The following is a 19,569-nucleotide window of genomic DNA, read 5'->3' as shown; positions in this document are numbered from 1 at the left end:
ATTTAAAAATATGAAACTTCAGCCAGGCCAGAGCTGTCCCCAGTGTCAGGGGACACGGGACAAACTGGCAGATGGAGGAAAATGCCCCCAGGGTGAAACCCCCTCCTGCTCCCTGCCCAGAGCATCCCACCGGAGCCTGTCAGGGGGGTGAGGGGAGGGAACGGACAACACCCCCCTGCACCCCCCATGTCCCCACATCCCCAACCCCTGGCGGGTTCCCGAAGGGTGTCACGGGGAGCAGCGGCACGGCATCCGTGGCCACCACGCACCTGGGGAGGGCAAGCGCTCAGGAGAAAGTGGGGTTTGCCAGCATCTGCCAAATATAGGAAGGAGACCGATGCCAGCTCGGGGCTGTGGTCGTGCAGGGAGCGCGAGCTGAAGGTCAGGCCAAGGTCACAGCTGCGCTGGGGCGTTGCAGGAGCAGAGAGGAGCTGCTGTGTTTCCGCCTTGCAAAGCCCCGGTAACAGCTCTCACCGCAGCTCCTTCGCCCACCACTTTCTTTACTACCTGTGTTGAGGCGAGGCCGGGCGCGGTGCCGGCGAGCTGCCCGTGCCGATGAGCACCGCCGGCTCCTTCCGCGGCGATTCTCCTTCCAGCAGCCTCCACAGCACATCTTCCCGCTTGCCCTTCGTGCTTTCACGTGCGAGGGTGGTGAGGAAACCACTGCCTGGGAGGGCTGGCTCGGCACAGCGGGTCCCCCGGCACCTCTCCAATATGGATATTTTGAATTTTTTTTTTTTTTTTGGAAGCAAAACTCCTCCCAGCCTGCCCACACATGCTGGGAAAGCTCTCACTGTGATGCTCTGAGGTGCTGCCGTGAGGAGCACAACGTGTATGGCTGCACGGGAGACGCTGCCGATGCTGGGAGAGGTTTTTCAGTGGCAGGAAGAGGAAGGCAGCTGGCTTTCCAAGAACAAGCATGAAATCCCACTGCCACGCTGCCCACGCCTGGGAGAGCCGCGGGTGCCTTGAGGTTTGACCGGCACTGCCCACGCACCAGCAGGGTGCTGGCACCTACCCAGCACCCCTGGGATCAGCCTTTTTCTGCCAGGTCCCCAAAGTACTGCCACCACCCGCGATGCTGGTTTGCACGGGAAGGAGCCAGAGCCACCTGCCATTCCCAGTGGATTTGGCCAGTGGCAAAGGCAGCAGTGATGGTGGTGGCACAGCGATGACAGTGGTGGCATGACAACGATGGCAGTGGCATGGTGACGGTGGCAGTGGCACAGCGATGACAGCAGTGACATGATGATGATGGCAGTGTCATGGTGATGACAGCGGTGGCACAGCAATGATGGCAGTGGCACAGCGATGACAGTGGTGGCATGACGATGAGGGCAGTGGCATGGTGATGATGGCAGTGGCACAGCAATGACAGCAGTGGCATGACGATGATGGCAATGGCACGGTGACGATGGTGGTGGCACAGCAATGACGGCGGTGGCATGACGATGATGGCAATGGCACGGTGACGACAGTAGTGGCACAGCAATGATGGCGGTGGCATGGGACTGACGGCGGTGGCACGGCCGTGGTGGTGGGGCCGGTTGGCCGAGCCTGCACGGAGCAGAGAGCAAATCCTTCGAGAGCGGTGGGCGCTGCCGCCGGCCCCTCCACGCGCTGGGGATTTCCCCACGCCGGCTCTTTCGTTTCCACTCTGAGTCACGCCGCGGGAGGCGGGGAAGCGCCACAAGCCCTTGTGCAAGGTCCTTGACGGATACGGGTGAGATTTGTCACTTCTTGTAAATCACGGAGCCCGCCGTGTGCCTCTTACGCAAGGGACAAACCTCAGCCGGAGCTGCAGCGTGCCCAGGCATGGCTCAGCCCCACCAGGCTGCCGGTGGACAGACGGACGGACGGCCACCGCGATCTGCAGCGGCGCAAGCGCCGGGTTATGCCAACGTAAAACCACATCCCGTGCAAACAGCCCCAGGGAGGTTTTGTGAAGTTTCCCAGGAGCGTGGAGGCATGAAGCCCTGTGCCGGGGGATGCCGGGCGAATGGGAGGGGAAACACGTCCACTTGCCACAGCGTAGGGCACTGGGGGGGCACCAGGGGGGATGGAGGGGGCACCAAGAGGTGCGCTGGAGGGTGTGAGGTTCCTGCTGCACCAGCGATTGTCCTCGGGGGTTTCCACTGTGGGTAATCCCAGCCGTCGTCCTTGGGGACTTTGCACCACGGATAATCCCAGCACGTGTCCTTGGGTGTTTGCACGGCCCAGCTAATCCCAGCGTTCATCCTCAGGGATTTGCACCCTGGCTAATCCTGGCATTGATCCTCAGGGATTTGCACCCTGGCTAAACCCGGTGCTCAGCCTTGCAGGTTTACAGCACACCTAATCCCAGCCTCTGTCCTCCGGCAGCTAATCCCAGTGCTCCGGGGGGTTGGTAGCACAGCTAATCCCAACGCTCCTCCTCTGGCGTTTGCCCCACAGCTGATTCCCAAGGGGACAGGTCCACGCCGGGCAGCCCCAGGCCAATGCCGGTGTTGGGGACAGGCTCTGAGATCCCACTGATTTGGGCCATTTCCCTGCACGCTCGCAGCTTCTCATGTGCCTCCTGCACCCCACATCCACTACAGAGCCCCCCCCAGCTCAGCTCACACCCTCAAAGCTCACTGGGGAGGACCCTAGGGTGGCACACTCTGGCCTTTCTGTTTGCATGCAGAGGCTGTTCACTCTGAAACCTACTGACAGCAGCAGTGAGCGTCCTTATGGAGTTCTTTGTTCTGGGCTTGTGGCACTGGGCATAGGAGCTTTCCTGCCTCTGTTAAGCAGAGAAACATGAGAGGTGATCCCCACTGCGGGCTACTGTGTGAGCTCGAGCTCCCCCACACCCTGGCCATCACTTCCCCAAAAACCCCTCTCTGCCCACCCCAAACCCCAGCCAGCATCCTCAACCCACCAAGAGTGGAGGGACAAAAGAGTTTCCAAGAGACCCCATCTCTGAGCATCCCCAAAGCTCATGGCAGGGGACAGAGCTGTCCCTGAGGGGAACCGGACTCAGCGGTGACAAGAGGCACCGTTGTGCCGGCCTGAAGCGCTGGCTCGGGGGCGGCCAGGGCACAAAGAACCTTCTGTTCCCATCTCCAGTGGCTGCCGAGCGCCGGCGAACGGCGATGCAAGAAAACACAGCCCAGACCCCCATCGACCCACTGAGGCCCTATTTCTGATTAAATTAAACCCGGGGCGCTGTGAAACACAACCCCAAGAGCCGCCGGGTAAATCCAGACCCGTGGGGAGGGATTTGGGGGGATCCAGCTAGAAACCCCCGCCCCATCCTCAGGGCTGATTGCTCCTCTTTGTGCATTGATAAACATCCACCAAACGAGGCGGTGACTGCCGGTTCCGTGCAAACGAGTCAATGCTCCCTCCCCAAAACCCAGCAAACCACCCCAAAACCAGAGCCCAGCAGCTGACGTTCACAGCAGGCTTTAGGAAGATGGGGACTATAAACAGGATCTGTAAACAGGCAGCGTTCGCCAGCCCCTTTATATTTTTTTTTTTATTTTAAGCCAAACTCACTTCCAGCGTGGGCTGCTTTAATAATTTCCTGGAATAAATAACAAGCGCGGAAAGTAAACAAGGTGTCTGCGTGCAAGCGGGAGCCGGCTGCAGCCGGGGACTGAGTCACCCCAAAGCCTGGTCCCGGAGGGCTGGGGAACACGGGCTGTCCAGCACAGACCCCATAAAGTCCCCACGGTCCCCAGAATGTCCCAGGATTCCACATCGCCCCAAGGTTTGGTGTCACCCAGGGGTTTGGCATAACCCAGGACAACGCAATCGCAAGAGCTTCAAGAGCCCACGTGGGAGCATTTGAACCCCCTGGGTGGGTATTTCGGTCCCAAAGCAGGACCTGCCCCTTGCCTGGGGCTGCGTCCTGCCTGGCTAAAGGAAGATGTTGCCCAAAACGCTTCATTTTTAACATAATCTCAAGATGATGCTGAACATTACAACGCCCATCACAGGCATCAGTCAGAGCTGGGACTGGCTGCCCGGCGGGGAGAAGCGGGGTCCGCCCCGGCAGAGCCCCTGCCGCCGGGATAAATCCTTCCAGACCCTGCACTGCCTGCGCAGGCTCTCATAAATATTTACCTTTGAAAGAAGCAGCATTCAGCCTCGAAACAACCACATCCTGGGCCATAGAAAAAAAAAAAAAAAGGAAAAAGAAAAAAAAAACCCAAGAGACAACTACGCAAAAAAACACCACCGGGCATCTCACACCAGCTGCCAGGGCTGAGCAGGACCCAGCACCCTCCCACACCCACCAGCACCCTGCAGCCTCTCACACCCTCAGCTGTGGGAGGCTCAGGGGAAGCAGCACAGTCCTCGAGTGCTTTCGCAGTCCCTTTTCTTGTGATTCACTTAATATCTCCATTTTTCACTCACTTCTTGGCTTGCAGGCGGTGCTTTCCTACCCGAGCAGCTCTGCAGCATCCCTGTGAGGGAGACGGCCCCGACCGTGAGCAGCCAAGTGCTGGCAGGCAGCGAAGCATCACTGCTGTGAGCAGAGGGGTCACAGTGATGGGACAACCCCCCTACCCAAGGCAACAGCAGGGTGGATTTTAAAGGATGGGGATAAAAAGAAAGGAGCCCCTCTCCTGCAAACCCCGACAAAACCCAGTGCTCGGGGAAGCAGCAGGTTGGGGATCCGTCCCGCACCCTTCCCCTCACAACCCAATCAAGCCCCAGCGAGCTCCATCCCAGCAACACAGTTTCCAAAATAAGAAACTCTGCTCTTCAGCAATTAACGCCGGGGCTGTGGTTACACTGCTAAAAGTGTTTTTTCCGTGCATGACCAAGGATGGAAAAAGTTGTGGTTAATAAATGACAAATAACCTTTTGTCTCATTGCCCTCCCCCCGCGTGCCCTCACTCTGTGATACCAAAAAAAAGGGGGGGTGCGAAAAAGAGAAAAAGTCACCACCAAAATCTCAAAAAGACGAAAGGATGCCTAGCCCTGAGCGCCTTCGAAGAACAGCAAGCGTGCAGGGGATGCGCTGCCCGCCCTGCTCAGCGGTGAAAGTCTGCGGGCGGGTTTCGGTGCAGCTCCGGGCACCTTTGGGTGCAGTTTTGCTTCTCCCAAGGGACTCGCAGTGCACCCAAACCCCTCCGGCTCTTACCCCACGGCAGATCTCCCAGCTCCTGCCCTGGGGATGCCCAGCGAGGGATGCCAGGAGAGGAATGCAGCTCTCCAGCCACATGCTGTCCAGCCACCGAGGGACGATGCAACAAGGTCGCTCTTGGCCGGAGGATCAAGGCAGCAACCCCCGCCAGCCTGGGATTGTTTAATATTTTTATGACAACAAAAAGAGAAAATAACATGCAGCATGAGCCGGCTCGCCCCTGGGCAAACCATAGGGACCAGGGCAGGAGCACACATGGTCCAGCCTGCTCTGGCTTGCAGGATGGAGGACACCAAATGAAAACCAGACTGACACAAGCGTGCTCTTCCCCAGGCCAGCGTGATGACGGGACACTGAGATGCTTCCCATCACTGGCAAACCCCTTCTCATGGGCACCAGTTGCCTGTGGGCTCCAGCAAAACCCCCCTGGGGTGCCCTGCTCATGGTGGCCCTGGGAGGAAAAGACCATTTTGCATCGTTTTTTTGCAGGAATAGAGGAACAAAGGAGCTCATGGGGCTGCAGCGGCGACAAGGGCATTTGTGCATCCAACTTGGCGCATCAAGTTTTTAAGCATAGTTATAGGTCACTAATAAGAGGAAACGTGCTTTGGATCTGAAGCAAAGCGTTGTGTTGCAAAAGAGGGGGTTTGCTCAAGTCCCTGCCTGGGATAAAGATGCAAACACAGCTGCTGCTGTGGGTCAAGGCTTCCCAAAATGTGGCCTCTCCATCCCTGTGGGCAGGAACCAGCAGCAGCTCCCCCTCCACTACTGTCTCTCCATATATCCTTGAGTGAGTCACTTAAGGCCATGTTTGAACAGTCCCAATTGCTCCTGGAGGTACAAAGCAGCTCCAGGAGGAGCCAAAATGGGGATGAGGACTACAACACGGAGATGTCCCCCACCCTACGCCTGGCCAGCTGCCACACAGAGCCCCAGGCGCTGAAAATCAGAGCCCAGCAGCATAGGACCTGCTTGCTCAGGAGGTGGCAGTTCTCGGAAACCAGCTTCAGGTGAAAGGAAGGGGAAAAAGAAAAAAAAAAAAAAAAAAGAAAAAAAAAGGAAGTCAAAGCAGTCTCACGCTGAGCAGAGATAAAAATACTGCTCCTCCTGCGGCCACGGCTGAAGACGTACGAGCCATGACAGAGGCACCACGGGTTTTCACCGGAAGCAGTCTTCCCGACTCGTCTCGGCATGCCATCAATTTACGGGATGCACTGGATTTCATTAAAACACTATAAAGAAACCAGCGCAAATGCAAATCCCATTTCCCTTCCCCTTCCTGTAAAAACATCTGGTCAACAGAAACTGCTCAGGACATTTCCGTTGCAAATCACAGTTTTCATGGAGTTTAGGACTTGGCTCTATAAAAGGCACTTGGGGCTGGGGCTCAGCTGATGAACAGGACAGCCCTAAAATCCTGAGGGGCTGCCCTGAAACATGCAAACCTGTTTTGCCAGCTTTGACTTAAATTTATGAAAGTGGAGAGGCCTCGGAGCTACCCAAGTCTACAACTTATATGAGAATAAATGGCGTGGTAGAGGAGAAAGCCCTTAGTGCCTCCACAGAAAGCAGGGAGCGCTGGCGAGCATCGCCTTCATACTAAACATCAGAGAATCCACCTGGGCTGCACAACTAGGACCATACCCAGGGTTTCACTGGTTTTCCTGTGCACATGTACATATACACCCATAGGTACAAGCACTATAGATACCCCGATATCCCCCTGCTCCAGGCGCTCTGCATGTCAGGATGGCCCCAGTGTGCCGGGTCCAGCTCCAGCAGTCTCACACCCCGGAGCATCATCACCTCACCCTGACACTGAGGGGTGGCACGACCCCCTCGCACCCCTCCGCTCCCCAACACACCAGCACCCTCCGGTGTGTCCCCAGGGTGGGGGTCTGGGTGCCCTGAGCCCACCAGTGCCCTGCGAGCGGCTCCTGGGAGAGCTCCGGATCCGAATCCTCTCCAAATCCCCTCCCTTTGCAACATCATTTTTCCAGCGCTCGAGGGAGGAAGGAGCAATGCCAAAACCAACCCAGCCGCGGCTGCAAGCATGGGAAGCCCCATCTCATCCGGCTGGAGCTCATCGGGCACATCCCTGGGGGATGGGATGGCCACACCGGGCAGCACCGCAGGGACGGCCGGTGGCTCCTGCACAACCCGCCGACACTCATCCCTTCACCCCTTCGCCCAGCGCAGCGCCAGCCGCAGCCACCCAAGCAGTAAATGGGATTAGGGCTTTTCAAAGCACCCTGCTCCCTTTGATGCCGGGCACGTTACAGGATTAGGCTGAGAGGCCCCCGCTGGAGCGCACGGGGGGGGCAAAGTAGCAGGGAAAATAAGATGAAAGCTGCCAAAAGCAGCAGCCAAGCCATGGCGGGGCACGCGTGGGGCCAGCTCCCTTTCCCCACACACCCTGCCGTTCCAAGGCCATAGCAAGGTGCTGAATATTTGGGGGCTTGGTGTGATGCTGTAAAGCCATGAGGCTGAGCCGAATTTCCGTTTACATTGTATTTTTTAAAGGGTAGAAAGGGAGAAGAGGAGGGCACTTCTGGGGAGGCCTCGAGGGTGACCAAGCCTAATGGTCCAGAGACCCGCCAGGGATTAAAGCCCCCAAAGACTGTTTTTACAGTCACTTACTTAAAACCACTTCTTCACAATGTTGCTTATCTAAAAGCAATCTTTCACACTGATCAACAGCATCTTCAGATCAGGAACAGATCCATGACGCGGGAGACAGAGGCAAAACCCTGTGAGCATCCTGGGGCCAGAGGATAGAGGGGAAGGGGCATCCCACAGCCTTCCCCAGGGAGTTATTGGGTATGATTTAGTTTTTTTAAAGGAAAAAAAACCCCACTAGCAAGCTGTTCTGTTCCCACTGCTCCAGGGTTTGCCTCCTTGCTGGGTTGGGGAATGGGACCCACCAGCAGGGCACAGGGCTTTCCACCACCCCCAGAATTCAACCGCAGTTACTGGGAAAGGAGCTGGATTGATTCTGCCGTAAACGAGACAGGATCTGGCCCTGGCCCAGTTAATTAGAAAGGAAGGACCCGCCCTGAGAATATTTGCACAGGAAGCAATTTGCTCCGGAGACTCGCGAAATCCAACGAGGAACATCCCCCCCGCCTTCCGTGGACCTGGCTGAGAAACCCCCTGCTTGGGGCCCTGGGGGGCCGCGGGGTCCCCGGCCTGTGGTGACAGGGACTCACCGGGAAATCTCTGTGGGACGGAGATTTGTTGCAAACTGGAAGGAATAATGGTGCAGAGCGTGGGGTGAACTTGCTAAATGTTTGTTTTAAATGCCTCCCACCCGTGGGTCAAAGCCGGTCAGGGGCTGCGGGGAGAGGAAGAATGTGCTGTGCACTGGGCTTGCTTCCCAAAGGGAGGGAGGGGAAAAAAAAAATAAAGGAAAAAGGAAAGAAAAGAAAAAAAAAAAAGGGAAAAAAGCAGCGTTCGCAAGCACCAAGTCCTGGGGGCAGGTGGGATGCAGTAGGGGCCCGACCGAGCGCTTGTCCTGCGGGACAAAGGTGCTGCTGTGGTGTGCAAGGGCCAGTGGTGCTTCTGCTCCCTCCCTTGAGCCCAAACACCTTTGGGGGAAAAGCTCGACAGAAAGGACGACTTGGCTCTCCCCGGGGCCATGCCAGGTCACCAGGAATTTTACCTGGTGTGGAATCAGCCAAATCCATTGCAGCCAAAGCCCACCCCCACCCCGTGCCGGGGAGCACAGCCAGCCCCGGGAGGGCATCCCCTCGCTTCGCTTTTATTTTTGTCTCTTGCAAAGCCCCGATGAGGAGGAGCAAAGCCAGCAACAGATTTGGCAGCAGCGCTTGAAATAGCACCAGCCCAACGCCTCCTCCCCACCGGCCGGGCTGTTCCCTGAGGCGGGGTCTGACGTGCTGGGAGCACCCTCAAAGAGCCCCAAAGTGATGCTGTTTGGAGCCAGAACTCCCCGTGACCCGGGATGGGGACACACGCTCCCATGGGGACAAATAACCGCAACCCTGACTCGACGGAGCAAAACTGGCTTTTACTTTCAGATTTCACAATTTTGGTGTTCTTTTTTTTTTTTTTTAATATTTAATACTGGACTCGTTTGACAAAAATAGCAGGAATTTAGCCAGCTGCTCCCTGGCCCCGCTGCCACGGTGAGCAGCAAACACAGCCTGAAGGCAGGGACAAGGCTCTGGCTCTACCCAAGGCTTCCTCCTTCCAAAGCACAAGTTAGTCAAAGTTAAACAAGCGCACACAAAAAAAAAAAAGGAAAAAAGAAAACCCAGCCCATCATGCCTGCGTAAGACCTGCCATGTGGAGGAACTGTCTTTTTAAAGATTAAACACCACGGCTCCCCCCGCACCGCTCCCCGTTCACTCACATCCTGCATCATCTCCGCTCCAGCCGGCGTCTAAGCACCACGGGAGCTCCCCAGGGTAGCCGAGATCTGAATTTCTAGCCGCAAAAGTACTTACAAAAGTAAAATTAAACTCCCTTACAGGTCCCATGGGGAGCAGGGGAAGGCACAGAGCCTAATTTCTGTTTTCCCCTTCCTCTCTCAACTTGCCCAGGCGAGAAGATTCCCTGGCTGCTGAAGCCACAGGACAGGGTGAATTTGGGGTTCGCCAGACCCGGTGACCCCTCGCCTTGCTGGGATGGGCCCGTGGCGCTGGGAACCAGCAGTGCAGAGGCCACCAGACCCTGTCCTCAGCTCTGAATCTGAGGGCAAAGCAGGCGCTCTAGCCAAAAAAGCCAGGTTTGGGGTCCCAGCAAGGAGAAACACAATTGCATCTCGACCGATTGCAATAATTAGTGCTCGCATCGCCCGTGGCACGTGGACGTGGCATCTTTTGCCCCCTGAGCGTGAGCCTGTGGCAGTGGCTCTCCTCAGAGGTCTCAAATACAGGGTTCAGCCTCTGCACCTTCCCACAGGACGTTGCCGGCACCCTGGCACCGTCCCCAACCCGCTGCCGAGGGACCCGCAGCATCGCCTGGCTGCAACGGGTAAGACCCATCCTTACCTTGGGCGGGTCAAAGAGCTCCAGCACGTACTCCTCACCCTCGGACGTCCCCGCTCGCCGCAGCACCAGCCGGCAGCGCTGCCAGCGCGTCCCGCTGTCCAGGGAGGTCTCATCCAGCAGCCCGTACTTGAGGAACCCCTCCTTGCGCACCTCGGGGGGCTGCTCCCGCGACAGCCCCCACGGCAGGATGCGCTTGCCCAGTCCCGGCTTAAGAGCCGCCGCTGCCTCCGCCGCCGCATCCCCATCCCCGTCCCCAGGGAGGGCATCCGAGGAACGGCGTCGGAAGAGGCTGCGCCAGCTCCTGCGCAGCTGGCTGAGGGAGAAGGGCCGCCGCGCCGGCCCTGCCAACTCCTCCGAGCTCCAGGACTTCCGCAGCCCCATCGGGGTGGCCTCAGGGGCTCGGCTGGGCTGTTCGGGGTGGGGGCTCGGCTCCACCTCTGTTTTGGCAGCCACCGTGCCCAAGGAGGCATCCGTGTGCCGCCGGTGAGTCTCCCGGTAATCCCGCGCCGGGCCGGCGGGCAGGATGCGGAGCTGGTTCATGGCGAAGCCCTCCTTCACCTCATGGCAGAAGTACTGCTGGAAGAGGTCGGTGAACTGCACCGAGAAGTTCTCGGCGGCCAGGAGGTCATGGTGCGGGTGCTCGGTGGCGAAGCGCAGGTAGTGCCGTGCCAGCTCCTTGGCGGTGCTGATGGCGTGCAGCTCGCAGAACTCATGCCAGCCCCGGGGATGCGCTGGCGTGCCGGCCGGCAGAGCGTGCCCATTCATTGCCGTGGCTCCAGCGAGGCGGCCGCGCTGCAAAGACAGAGCACACCGGCGGCGTCAGGGTGGCCCCCACACCTCAATACCTCCCCCACTGCCCCGGTAGCCCCCAGCCAGCACGGCCGTACGCCGCTCCGAATGCGCACCCATGGGGCAAGCGGCCAAGGGTGGCCGGCTTCCCAGTCCCATAAGCCACCACAACAACTTGCCACGGGCCACGCAAGACATTGAGCACTCAAGCCCTGATGTGGCGCCTCGCATCCCCATCCCCAGCTGGCAGGGCCGTGCCTCAGTTTCTCCACCTGCAAGGTGGGGTGCAGGCAGGTCCTAGAGCGGGGCGTCTGCGCGGCTTCCTGCCAGCACAGCTGCCTGCAGCTGCCCGCCACCCCACGGGGACGCCCGGCCGGGCCGCATCCGCTCTCCTCCTGCCAAGGCTTCGCAGCGCCGATGGGTTTCCCTCCAGGGACCTATTTCAACAGAGCTGATAAAACTGGAGTGGGGGCGGGAGGGGAGGAAACAACATGAAAAGCTGCAGAAATCCAGGGACAGAGCTGCCTCGCCTGCCAAATCCACCCAGCTCCACCGGCCTGGGGAGACGCGGCCGCGCCACCGGCGCAGCCAGGGACGAGGACGTGTCCCCGAGGGGATGCTCCGCTGCCGTCAGGCTCTGGCAAACCATGTCATATCTCTGCCCCGAGCAGATTTTGCTGCGAGGCCAATCTGACGACACCCATGGCCAGCGTGCAGCCGCCCCGGCGTGCCTGGCTGAGCCATTCCCCACGGCCGGCCCAGCTGCACCGCGCTGCTTACCGCTGAACCTCGTGCTCGCCCGCCGCACTTATCGGGGCCGTGCACTCCGCTCAGGCAGGAAACATCGGCCAACCCACCCGGATCCTGCCGTGCCGGCACGGGCACTGCCACCTCCCCGAAACTCCGGCCGCTCGGCAACAGCACCCCGGCTGCTGGGAGGGGAGGAAAAGGGATTGCATTTGTCCTGGGGAGGAAAAATTTTTTAAAAAATAATAAAAAAAAAATAAAAGAGGGGCCAGGAGGAAGTGAGCGGGGCAATGTGGAGCACGCCAGCACGGCGGATCTGGTTTGCAGCCGGGGAGGTGATAACGCCGGGAAGCAAACCTCTATCTCTGCCCACCCGCCGCCCTTCCTAGCACGTCCTGCGAAGTTTCTAGGCGAGGGGAGATGTTATCTGCGCCCTGCCAGCCTCACTCGCGGCCCGGCTTCTCAGAAGAGCCACCCGAGGCTCGGGGCCGGCCGGTGTGGCGGCGATGCTGAGCGTGCGCCTGGCTGCAGCCCGGCTGAACCCCCCGGCGGGGCCCCCGTCTATCAGCACCGCCAGCCTGCCGATGACTCAGCATCCTCCGGCTGCGCTCCTGCTTCCTCCCGGCACCCGGGAATCGCCGCCACGGTCGCCGGCACCGCCAGCACGTTCGGCTGGATGCTCCCCCCAAAATGCAGAGGGACGCAGGATGCCCGCAGGGATGGCTCCTCAGGCTGGCAGGAGGTTCCCAAGACAGGGAAGTCGCCTTCCAAGTTTTCAGGCTCGCTCAGCGATGGCTTTGGGAGAGGTTTGCGGCGCGGGAAAAGTCGGGCTTCGCCTGTGCCACGCGGCGGGAAGCAGCTGAAGGCCGTCTCTGGTAGCAATGTGGTTTTTCCAACCGGCACGACGATGGGGAATACACCCTCAGTGCTTCCTCCTGCTGGCACAAACCTCGATGCTGTCCTCCCTGCTCCTGCCCGGCACACTTCTCACGTGGAAATGGTTATCCCAGCTGAATCCACGCTTGAGCTACCGCAGCAGCATCCTGCTCCTCCGCCTGGGGTTTCGGCAGGGACATGCCATGGGGATGCGAGTGCCCGTTGCCAGGTGGGCTTCTCCCTGCTCCAGCCCATCGCGCTCCACGATGCCGGAATTCAGCAGCCAGACGCTTTAAGTCAGACTTTACATCAGCATCCCTTATACCCCACACGTTCCTACAAGGGGCTCCCAGCCGTCCTGCAGGTCAGCACTGAGCCAAACGACTCGTCAAGACGGCTAATTGCTTTAATTGGCACTGAATGGAGAATCCAGCCCATCCTTGGACACACTGCAGGCTGGTTGGGATGTTGGGGCTAATGTCCCCCGCCCCGGCTGCTGGAAGAGCTGTACATTGCCCAGCCTGCCCTGTCTCAAGGCTGTTTTGGGGTGCTGGGGTTATTTTGGGGTGTTGGGGTTGTTTTGGGGTGCTGGGCCAGGAGCTCAAGGAAGAGAGGGACAAGACGGACCGGCCACGAGCTGGCTTTGATGCGGGCTGGGGCGGCGAGCCCCGGCTTGCGCAGGACCCAGCCCTGCAGCCGAGCCGCCCCCGGGAGATCACAGACTCTTGCCCAACCTGGCGAGTATCGCTGCGGCAGCGGGTGCCGGCACCGGCTGGGATAGTTGGATCCAGTGATGGGTTATTTGTGCCCTCGTGATAGCCAAAATCCCAGTAAATGCTGGGATTTAATTGCAGCCAGAGGAGCTGGCAGCACCGAGCAGCGCCAGGGCAATACTGGGACCCAGCGCCACAGCTCTGCCACCAGATCCCGGAGGATGAGCGGTTCGGAGCCGGCCGGCCTTGCCATGGAGGGGCTGCAGGATCTGGCCCACCGCCTTCCCACCACACGACAGCCACGCAGGGGGCTGCGGCTGCGCGGGAAGGGCCCCCTCCAGCACCCAGCGCTGCAAATCCAGCCTCGGAGGGAAACGTGACGGAGCAGGGACCGTGTCGCCGTGCCCTGCCGAGCGAGCCCCGCTTGCACACGCGCGCGTGAACAGGCAGCCCCGGAGCATGTGCAGCGCAACCAGCGATCCGAAAACGAAACCGGCCCCGGACTCCTCGCCGCGACTCTCCACGCCAGGAAAATACATGCCAGCAACATAAATAGGAAATTTGATTTATGTGCTGGTTCTCCCAGAAACAACCGTTCCCCAACCAGAGGAAAAGCAGCCGGTGGCATTTTCAGCTCCCTTTTATAAGCACAAGGCTCTTCAAAATTCACCCCAAGGACTATTTTCAGGAGGGAGCAAAGCGAGGGGCTGGGAGACGCCCTCGGCGGCCCTGCAGCTCCCCGCTTCCCGAGTGGCAGAAATACAAAGTTCCCACAATCCCAAGAGCGGGAACATTGTTCCTTCCCAGGATGTCCTCCATGAAAAGAGCTATTCTGAGCCGGCAGCAGCCTTTCTTGGCACAGCCCCGCAGCCCGCTCGCGAGGCGGCTATAAAAGGCCGGGTTACAATGAACAGCACTTTTCAATGGGAGAGCATCCGGAGCGGGGGGTTCGGGGGGATGCGGGTCCCCATGGAGGGGGGCGGGGTGCTCAAGGGGATGCGGGTCCCCAGGGGATCCAGCCCGCCCGGGGTGGGCTTACAAGGACTGGGTGGTGTAGAGCATCCCCCCCCCCCGGGATAGTTCTGGTGGCAGCCCCCCTCTGCATCCCAATGCCCCAGGGACCGTTCAGCAAGGCAGGAGAGGGGCTGGTGCGGGGGGAGAGGTGGGAAAGGGTCCGGCTGCAGCCTCCTGATGCGGGGTAAGGGGTGAGGATGGAGGGGTGCACCCCGATTTCACCCTCCTCCTCCAAACTGGGTCACAACATGACGTGTTCGTGGCACATTCCCGGTCAGGCTTGGGGCAGAGCGAGCACGGCCATGGGAAGCCGTCCTGACTCCACGCTCACGGAAAGCCCCATGAAGTTTTATTGCTGCCCTTCAGCCGAGCCTCTTCTCCCTTCCAGCAGCCCACTTTCACCAGTGGGGTAACTATTGCTGATTTATCCCCGAGCAGAACAGAAAGCCCCAGCCCACACACCCAGGGCAGCATAGAGACTCCATGGGAGGCACGGAGGGCGACCAGACCCCTATCACCCCCCCCCAAAACAACATCCACATATTTACAGCATCGCTATAAACCAGCCAAGGCCACGCATGCATCAATCCACAGCAGAAACTGTCCGGCAAGGTCCTGCTCTGCTCTCTGGGAGCAGCCCCCCACAGCATTGTGGATTCTCTGGGGTCTCGTAGAGGGTGATGGCACAGCACCACCATTCCCTGTGACCTGCCGGTTGTTGCCACGCAAGCTGGAAGAGCCCAGGGTGTCTCGGGATCTTCCCTCCCTCTCCTTTGGTTGAACCAAACTGGCAAATTAAAAAGCAACAGAGGAGCAAGTTGGAGACATCCCCCACACCACACACCCACACAAGCTGTGTTTTCTTAAGAAATCGGGTTAAAAGCCAGTGGGGTTTGGGGAGGCTGATTTTGCTCTCCTATCCCCACTTACATACACACCCCTCTCACTTGACCACCTGGCTCTACACAACTTGCTGTATTAAAGGCCAGAGCTGGCCTTAATCTACGGCTCTGCGTGGGCTGAGCAGCACTGCAGAGCTCTGGGGATGTGGGTGATGTCACAACACTTTAAATCCAGGGGAAATCCACCCGTTTGGCTTCCCCTGATTGCTCCACCGGGAGAGATGGGATGGAGACAGCCCATCCCGAACCTATCTTGGGCCAAACGCAAGCTCCATGCTTGCTTGAGCTCGCAGGAGCTCACCAGGACGAGCCACTGCAGCCAGCCCAGCTCCCCAGAAACCCTCTGCCTGCTCCCGTCCACCTGAGCGCCCATCACCGGGGCGTCTGGCACCCTTGCAGGCCAGTTTACACCATCACACTCTCCTTACACCCACTGCCTGCGGGGAAAAGCCCGGCAGCGGGGTGGCCTCTTTCAACAGGGTTTGTTTTGTTGCATGAAATGAATTACTGTGGTGTAGGCGTGGGAGAAACCAGGCGTGGGGAGCACTGCTGGGGGAGCGACTGGCTGGGGGTCCCCAGCTTCACCCACAGGGACAAGGGGGGGAGCAGCCAGCAGCTCAGCTCCCCACCAACCTGGCTCTCCCTCCCCACCACAGCGGTGCCCCCAGGGCTGGATTTGGCTCTTCCTCCTCACCAAGCTGTGGCAGTGAGCACTGGCAGTACCACAAACCCCGCCAGCACTGAGCTCTTGCACTTTCACTTCATCTCACCCGCTGGGATTTGACCTGATGTCTATCACGGTGCCGGGGTCAGTCCCGGGCAGCTCCGTGGGTGGGGAAGGCTTGCTCTGAGTGAGGGGGACACAAGACCCCTCAAAAGCCACCAGCACTTGCACCCCAATCTCTCCGGGGCAATAGCAGACCCGCTGCCCTGCGAGCTCTGGCGAAATCAAACCGGATCTTTTCAGATGCAATAAATACATAAAGGCAAAGGAGAAAATAAAACTAGCATTGAGGCGGGGGAAATGCACAGGGACAAGGCTCTCCTGCACAGAACACGAGATAAAAAGAAATCTGAGACGTCAACCTAGTCCCAAACAAGTCAAAGTGAAACCTGCCAGTAATTTCATGGGCCTTTAAACTCCAATCCCGTAACCTGTCAGCAAAGCCCAACGGCAGACGGGGACATGCGAGAACAGGCAGCCCCAGGTCCCCACGCCAGCCACCTCTTCCTCCAGCTGCTTTTCTACCTAAGCACAGCAACCCGAAAAATCCCCGGGGCCACCAGCCCACAACTCCAGCACATCTTGAATCAATTTGCAACAACAATATCGAAATCGCAGCTCGACAACTCGTCCCGGTTTCCTTGACAGTAAATCCCAGCCTGGGCAGCAATGACCGTGTTATTGCCGCTGTGGGAGCCAGCGGGTCCGGGCTCTATGGGGGTGACCCTGCTGGGGCTTGGCACCAGCAGGACTGGGCACGCTGGCAGGGCATGGGGAGGCCACCAGGACGTTGCCCGTCGGTGCATGGGCCTCGTGGTCTGAGCCGTGGCGGCTGCCAAGCCAGGCAAAGCCTGCGAGCCAACAAAGTCCGCAGGGAGCAGAAAGCCAGAGGAGCTGCTTGGCAAGTTCCAGCTGGCACCTCCGCTTGGCACTGGCAGCGGGCACGGGGGCAGAGGAGAAGGGGGCAGCGGGGTGGGAAGGTGGGGCAGGGCCCCCACGGGCAGGGCAGCACCCCACAACGGCAGCTGGGCCAGGTGGGCATCACCCCACGGGGTCCTGCACCCTCCAAGAGGGGCCACCCCCATGGTGGGGGCTGCGGGGGTCTGGGGGCAGGCAGAGGAGGGGGGCAGGGCAGGATAGGGGTGGTGGGAAATGGGGGACCTTGAGGGGGACAGGGATCCCAGGAGAGGGGGTGCTCTGGGGTAAAGGGGTGCTCGAAAGATGGGGGTCTCCAGGGTTGGCGGCACCCAGAGGGGAACAGAGCCCCTGGGACAGGGAGTGCCCCCGGGGGAAGCGGGTGCTGGGGGGACAGGGGGTCCCCAAGGGTGACCGCAGCCCCTGGGAAGAACGAGCCAGAGGAAGGGGCCCGGGCTAAGAGTGTCCCCCCCGCAGAAAAGGGGTGCGGGAGGGGGTGAGGAGAGGGCCGAGGGTTGCCAGAGGAGGGGGGCTCCGCGGGGGGAGAGGGTCCGCGCCCGGGGCTCCAGGGAACACTCAGACGGGAGCTCCCCCCCCCACCCCCGACTCCGCCGCCACTTTCGCTTTGCAGCGGCCGCTCCCCGGTCCCGCCCGCCCCGGTCCCGCTGCGCGCCCGCGGTTACCTGCAGGAGAAGGCGACCGGCTGCCGCTCGCCCATGGTGGAGCGCGGCGGAGCGCCCGGGGACGGGTCGGGACAGGACGGGGCGGGCGGCTCAGCAAGGCTCGGCTCAGCAAGGCTCGGCTCGGTTCAGGACGGCTCGGTTCAAGCAGGAAACCGGGGCAGGCGGCTCCGCATTTCCGCCGAGCGGAGCCGCGGCGGGGCGCGGACCCCAGCCCCGGGCGGGTTATGTAAAGCGGAGCGGCGCGGCCGAGGGCGGAGGCTGCGCGGGGGCGGAGCGGTGCGGAGCGGAGGGGCCGCGCCGTCTGTCCCTCCTGTCCGTCCGTCCGTCCGTCCGTCCGTTTGTTCGTCCCGCCGACAGCTCCGCGGACGCGCACCGCTCCGCGCCGCCCCTCCCCGCTGGTGCCTTTATCTTATCGCATCCGCGCCCGCGGAGGCAGCGGCATAAACAGGCCGGCGGCGCTCGTGGGGGTTGGTTTTATTTTTTAAAAGTTTTTGTGACTTTTACAACTTTTTCTTTGTGGATTGGGGGGTGTCAGGGCACCGCAGCCACCCACACCACCCCCCCCCGGCCCCAGCCTGGCCGCTGCCCCCCGGGGGTCGAGAGGGACCCCGGGCACGGGGTCGTTTGGGGGTTCGGAAGGAAAACACCCCATTTTCCTGTCCCTGCCACGCTGCATCCTCCCACGGCTCGGCGGGCTGGGACACAGGGGACCTCTGCGGTGGCAGCAGTGGGCGAGCCGCCGTCTCAAACCCCATTTCTCATCATTTTCCTCCGCCTTTCAGTCGAGGAAATCATCTTGCTGAGAAAGGCACCGCAGGGCACTGCCCACACCCGGCGGAGCGGGTCACGGCCACGGGGCCCACAGTTGTCTCGCACCGTGGGCGAGGGCTTCAGCCGTGACAGAGCGGTCACAATGTCCCTCCGGTCCCAAGCAGGGCCAGGCTCAGCCATCCTGCTGCTGTCCTTGTGTCATCCCGACCCGGGGGAGCAGGGGCAGAGCACAGCAGAGCCATGGGAAATGGGAGGACAATAAACTTTCATGGCACCTTTTGCCAGGTTTGTGGTCTGTACCGTCACACCTGGCCCATCAACATCTCCCACCTGTGTCACTGGCTGGCCCGAGAGCTCCTCCGGGGCCTCGTTCTCCCCGAGCAGCAGTGCTGGGGACGGAGGGGCTCCTCTTGCCCCACAGACCCCCCACGGGTCACCGTGGCTTGCAAGAGCTGTGGCAGAGCAGCCCTGCTCAGGGGGCTGACACTTGCCCAGCATGCCAAGCCGAGGAAACCCAGGGAAGCGGCAGCTGGGATTTTACAGATACCACGCGATGGGTTTGTGGGTGTTGGGAAAGTGGAAGAGCTGCAGGCTTTTGCCCTTGGAGAGCAGGTTGAGGCACGCTGAGCTGTTTGTGAACGGGCAGCTGTGTGCCGCCACCAGCGGGCTCCATCCCTGGTGATACTTTAAAATACAGCCCAGTCGCTCACCCCATCCATTCCCAATCCACCCCCTTCCAACAAGGAAAAGACTGAAATGGGAACGGGTGTCCCCGGGGCTGCTGTGCCCCAGGACTGGCCATCCCCAGACCACAGACCTGGGTTGTTGCCGGTGTGGACACAGCCCCGCTGCCCCCCCTCCAGCCCCACCAACCCCCCCGGCCCAGATTTGAGCTTTCCTGCAGGGCTATAACCCACGCTCCCCTTGGGCATCGCCTGCTCCAGGGGTCCAGGCAGCTCTGCAACCAACCAGCCCTCCCCAGACCCTACAGGGAATGGTTGGGAGATAAAATCTTACCTTAAAAGCTGCTTTTTAACTCCTCCCACCGTTGCTTTATGCATAATTGCACCTTCTGGCTTTTTTTCTGAGCACAGAGGAGCGGTCGGCGGAGCCCGGTGCCCGTCCTCCTTCCCACGGGCGGCCGTCCCAGCTCGGAGCTATTGCACACTTTTCTTTATGAGCTTCATCTATTCCAAAAGCGCCCTCTCAGCGCCCTCAGCCCCCATGGCCTGAGATTTCTCTTTTGTTTTGCTTCCTGTACGGATTTTCTACAGTCCCTAACTGCTAATTCACTACCACCG

General features: G+C 60.1%; 1 protein-coding gene across 7 annotated transcripts in view; it reads right to left on the bottom strand.

The window, feature by feature from the left end:
* Positions 1-19,569, bottom strand: part of SH2B3 (SH2B adaptor protein 3) — a 28,827-nt gene extending 9,258 nt beyond the window's left edge. The window contains exons 1-3 of one of the 7 annotated variants that reach the window (XM_074887507.1): positions 17,498-17,808; positions 11,704-11,887; positions 10,135-10,926 (exon numbers count right to left, since the gene is read on the bottom strand). In XM_074887507.1, the coding sequence (XP_074743608.1) occupies positions 10,135-10,926; positions 11,704-11,887; positions 17,498-17,532 (1,011 nt within the window). In that variant the 5' untranslated portion in view covers positions 17,533-17,808. The other 6 variants (XM_074887508.1, XM_074887510.1, XM_074887513.1 and 3 more) reach the window with 6 other exon arrangements.

Source organism: Strix uralensis, chromosome 17, assembly GCF_047716275.1.
Source record: "Strix uralensis isolate ZFMK-TIS-50842 chromosome 17, bStrUra1, whole genome shotgun sequence".
NCBI lineage: Eukaryota > Metazoa > Chordata > Aves > Strigiformes > Strigidae > Strix > Strix uralensis.
Note: the sequence above shows the minus strand (reverse complement) of the source record. Positions and strands in the feature narration are given on the sequence as shown.